At 46.3% G+C, this 5205-nt stretch overlaps 1 protein-coding gene across 1 annotated transcript; it reads left to right on the top strand.

Annotated features, from left to right (window-relative positions):
* Positions 1 to 41: 41 nt before the first annotated feature.
* LOC311237040 (uncharacterized protein) lies at positions 42 to 4869 on the top strand (the record flags this gene model as incomplete). Its single annotated transcript, XM_084324848.1, has 3 exons — positions 42 to 1067; positions 2410 to 2534; positions 2754 to 4869. 3 exons carry the CDS (start codon positions 42 to 44, stop codon positions 4867 to 4869), a joined length of 3267 nt encoding a protein of 1088 aa, XP_084180974.1.
* Positions 4870 to 5205: the final 336 nt, after the last annotated feature.

Genomic DNA, 5205 nt, shown 5'->3' with positions numbered 1-5205 from the left:
CACCTCCAGCACCATCCCCCTCATCCCCATAGTCTGACCGGATGAGCTACCCGGTGGACACCATAGGGAGCCCCTTTAGGAGAACCATGGATAGTAGGACGACCGGTTACGGCTACGGCCGCTCCAGCGGCACCCCCTCCAGTGGATTCCGATCTCAGTCCTGGTCCCGGACAAGCCCTGGCTCCACCATGACCACGTCTTACAAGAGGAGCGTGAACGTGCCCGTGTCCCGTGCCTACAGCTCCATGATGCTCAACTCCACTGACAGCGTTGACAAGCGCTCCAATGAAAAAGAGCAGCTCCACGGGCTTAACGACCGCTTCGCCGGTTACATTGACAAGGTGCACTACCTGGAGCAGCAGAACCAGCAGATTGAGGCAGAGATTCAGGCGCTGCGGCAGAAGCAGGTGTCTCGGACCCAGCTGGGTGATCTCTATGACCAGGAGCTGCAGGAGCTGCGCTCCATGTTGGAACAGATCCACCACGAGAAGACGCAGATACAGCTCGACACCGATCACATTGAGGAGGACACCCAGCGGCTTAGGGACCGCTTCGACGTGGAAGCCCGCATCCGGGAAGATACAGAGGCCATCATCCGTGTCCTAGGGAAAGAAATGGGCGACTCTGAGTTGGTGAAGTCCGATTTGGAGAAGAAAGTTCATTCAATGCAGGATGAGATCGCCTTCATCCGCAATAACCACGAGGAGGAGGTGAGCGACCTCCTTGCCCAGCTGCAGGCGTCCCAGGTGACCATGGAGAGGAAAGACTTCCAGAAGGCAGATATCACTGAGGCGCTCCGGGAGATCCGTTCTCAGCTGGAGGGATACTCCAACCAGAACCTGCAGCAGGCAGAGGACCAGTTCCTGTGCCGCTACACCAAGCTCACGGAGGCTGCAGAGCAAAATAAAGACGCCATCAAGTCCACCCGTGATGAGATAGCAGACTACCGTCGCCAGCTCCAATCGAAGACGGTAGAGTTGGAGTCTGTCTGCGGGACCAGGGAGTCACTGGAGAGGCAGCTGGATGACATTGAGGACCGCCACAACAACGACCTGTCCAGCTTGCAGGTAGGAGAACAATTTAGAGATATTTTACAAAGGGAATGGAGCAGAATAGTTCATTCCTAAGTGTTGATAATTTTTTGTATCACATACGTGAATGTGGATAACTGATCATTGAGCCTATAGCTTATATATAATAATAACTAGTATTAGTAGTAATATCAACAACAATACTAGCTTACTACTACTACTACTACTACTACTACTACTACTACTACTACTACTACTACTACTACTACTACTACTACTACTACTACTACTACTACTACTACTACTACCACTAGTACTACTAGTAATAATAATAATAATAATAATAATAATAATAATAATAATAATAATAATAATAATAATAATAATAATAATAATAATAATAATAATAATAATAATAATAATAATAATAATAATAATAATAATAATAATAATAATAATAATAATAATAATAATAATAATAATAATAATAATAATAATAATAACAAGAAGAAGAAGAAGAATAGCAGCAATAGCTGTAAAAGTGAGGAACAAAAATTGTAAAAGTGTAAAGCGTTTTGGATGAAAGTGCTATATAAATGTACCATTTACCATTTTCTTACCATTAGTAATAATAGTAATACTTTATTAAATGTTCTCTATAGCTTTCTCCAAGGTTAAGGCAGACTTATTTCTGTCCCATATAGATGCTTCTTCAATTGTTTCACATTTCTATTGCAATGATATTGACACAGTTTCTGCTGAACAACAGAGAGGTGCAAACCTGCATGCAAACGTGTATTATGACATTTATACAATTATAAATTAAACATAATTACCCCACTCAGGTCAGTGAGTCAGAAAACACCATACAATTTCTTTTAACATAATGTGCCCATACTTTTTAATACCATCCTGTCTCTGTCACCCTGCTCTGTTCTCCTGCTCTGTTCTCCTGCTCTGTTCTCCTCCTCTGTTCTCCTGCTCTGTTCTCCTCCTCTGTTCTCCTCCTCTGTTCTCCTGCTCTGTTCTCCTGCTCTGTTCTCCTCCTCTGTTCTCCTGCTCTGTTCTCCTGCTCTGTTCTCCTCCTCTGTTCTCCTTCTCTGTTCTCCTCCTCTGTTCTCCTGCTCTGTTCTCCTGCTCTGTTCTCCTCCTCTGTTCTCCTCCTCTGTTCTCCTCCTCTGTTCTCCTGCTCTGTTCTCCTGCTCTGTTCTCCTCCTCTGTTCTCCTGCTCTGTTCTCCTGCTCTGTTCTCCTGCTCTGTTCTCCTCCTCTGTTCTCCTGCTCTGTTCTCCTCCTCTGTTCTCCTCCTCTGTTCTCCTGTTCTGTTCTCCTGCTCTGTTCTCCTGCTCACTAACGCATCACCCTTGGTGTTTACCCAGGAGACCATTCACCAGCTGGACAATGAGCTCAAGGGCACCAAGTGGGAGATGGCGCGTCATCTCCGTGAGTACCAGGACCTGCTCAACGTCAAGATGGCCTTGGACATCGAGATCGCAGCATACAGGTATACAGGTCTCAGACCAGCACTTATATATACCTCTCTGACAATGGACACTCACTCAGTTGTTTTGAGTCGAGTTTAAAAAATTTAATTGTCCTCATATGGACTTAACCATAACATTTTTAAAGCGATTTAGAGTCAATCGCAAGTTAATATATTTTCAATTTAAAGCTTGTTTAAGGGGGGATCATCGTCTGACTTGTATTTTTGTTTTCCCATCAGGAATCTCCTAGAAGGCGAGGAAACTCACTTCAACACGTTCCCTTACTACCAGGCCGTCACCTCCAAGGTCCCCAAGTCTAAGTCTGAGCCGCCCAAGCTGAAGGTCCAGCACAAGTTTGTGGAGGAGACCATTGAGGAGAACACAGTGGAGGATGACAAGGAGAACCTGGATGAGGCCCTGGCAGAGATAGCACAAGAGCTGTCTGCCCAACTGGGAGGTGGAGGAGATGAGAAAGAGGAGGAAGGAGAAGAGGAGGGAGAAGAGGAGGGAGAGGGAGGTGATGCAGCGGGTGAGGAAGAGGAGGGAGAAGGTGGTGAGGAAGGAGAGAAAGGAGAAGAATGTGAGGGAGTAGGAGAGGGCATAGATGAGGGAGAAAAGGATGAAGATGAAGTGGGAGGCAATGAAGGAGAGGAAGAAGAAGAGGAAGGAGAGGAGGCGGAAGTTGAGGAAACTGTGTTATGCTCCAAGGCCCCAGAGTCAAAGGCCTCTCCTGACAAAGAGAAGGCAGGAGACAAAGAGGGCAGTGGAGGAGAAGAGGAGGCAGCAGGAGAGGAGGATGAAGAGGAGGGTGGGGATAAGGATGAAGATGCAGAAATTGAGCTTGTATCGCCTAAATCTGATTCTCCCAAGCCCGAATCTCCTACGTCTGAATCTCCTAAGCTTGGATCTCCTAAGCTTGGATCTCCTAAGTCTGAATCTCCTAAGCTTGGATCTCCTAAGTCTGAGTCACCTAAGGCTGGTTCTCCTAAGTCTGAATCTCCTAAGCTTGGATCTCCTAAGTCGGAATCTCCTAAGCTTGGATCTCCTAAGTCTGAATCTCCCAAGCTCGGATCTCCTACGTCTGAATCTCCTAAGCTTGGATCTCCTAAGTCTGAATCTCCTAAGCTCGGATCTCCTAAGTCTGAGTCACCTAAGGCTGGTTCTCCCAAGTCTGAATCTCCCAAGCTTGGATCTCCTACATCTGAATCTCCCAAGCTTGGATCTCCTAAGTCTGAGTCACCTAAGCTCGGATCTCCTAAGTCTGAATCTCCCAAGCTTGGATCTCCTACATCTGAATCTCCTAAGCTTGGATCTCCCAAGTCTGAATCTCCCAAGCTTGGATCTCCTAAGTCTGAATCTCCCAAGCTCGGATCTCCTAAGTCTGAATCTCCCAAGCTCGGATCTCCTAAGTCTGAATCTCCCACGCCTGGATCTCCTAAATCTGAATCTCCTAAGGCTGGTTCTCCCAAGTCTGAATCTCCCAAGCTTGGATCTCCTACATCTGAATCTCCCAAGCTTGGATCTCCTAAGTCTGAGTCACCTAAGCTCGGATCTCCTAAGTCTGAATCTCCCAAGCTTGGATCTCCTACATCTGAATCTCCTAAGCTTGGATCTCCCAAGTCTGAATCTCCCAAGCTTGGATCTCCTAAGTCTGAATCTCCCAAGCTCGGATCTCCTAAGTCTGAATCTCCCACGCCTGGATCTCCTAAATCTGAATCTCCTAAGCTTGGATCTCCTAAGTCTGAATCTCCCAAGCTCGGATCTCCTAAATCTGAATCTCCCAAGCTTGCATCTCCTAAGTCTGAATCTCCCAAGCTCGGATCTCCTAAGTCTGAATCTCCCAAGCTCGGATCTCCTAAGTCTGAATCTCCCAAGCTTGGATCTCCTATGTCTGAATCTCCCAAGCTCGGATCTCCTAAGTCCGAATCTCCCAAGCTCGGATCTCCTAAGTCCGAATCTCCCAAGCCTGGATCTCCTAAGTCTGAATCTCCTAAGCTCGGATCTCCTCAGTCTGAATCTCCCAAGCTTGGATCCCCAAAGCTAGAGGCTCCTAAGACGGAGAAATCAGAGAGTAATCCAGCAGAAGACAAGAAGGCAGAGAAGAAAGATGCTGGCACAAATGGAGATGTGGAGAAGAGTGCCTCTGAGGACTTGGGAAAGAAGGATATGGGGAAATTAGAAGATGATGTAATTGCTAACGGGGTAGACGAGAGTCTTATCAAAGAAGACCCTGGTCAGAAGGTGGTGATAACCCAGACAGTGGAGACCATCACCACTGGAGAAGATGGGGCCAAGCATGTCACCAAATCTGTCACCGTCACCGAGACACTGAAGGAGGTGGAAGACGTCATGTAGGAGAAGATGGTCTCCAGCTAGAAGACAAAGGAGCGCTCTATCAAGCAGGTGACAGAGACAGAGTGAGCACGCTTCAGCCAACCAACCCAGAGAAGGAGGAAGAGGAGGGAGGGGCAGAGGAACAAACAATGACAAGCAATCGAACCAGAACTAGAGTAACATAACAAAGAAATCATACAGCTAGAGCGATGTAATAAAGATAACCACTCGGTACATAACAAAGCATAGAAAGAAGACAAAATGATGCAATGTAAAAAAACAAGAAAAAAAAAAACAAGAAAAGAAAAAGATAAAAAGAAATAAGAAAGATACAATTTAAAGATTAATTAAGAATGC

This window comes from Notolepis coatsorum (assembly GCF_963971535.1).
Source record: "Notolepis coatsorum genome assembly, chromosome: 11".
NCBI classification, from domain to species: domain Eukaryota; kingdom Metazoa; phylum Chordata; class Actinopteri; order Aulopiformes; family Paralepididae; genus Notolepis; species Notolepis coatsorum.
The sequence above is the reverse complement of the archived record's forward strand: the minus strand, read 5'-3'. Positions and strand labels throughout refer to the sequence as shown.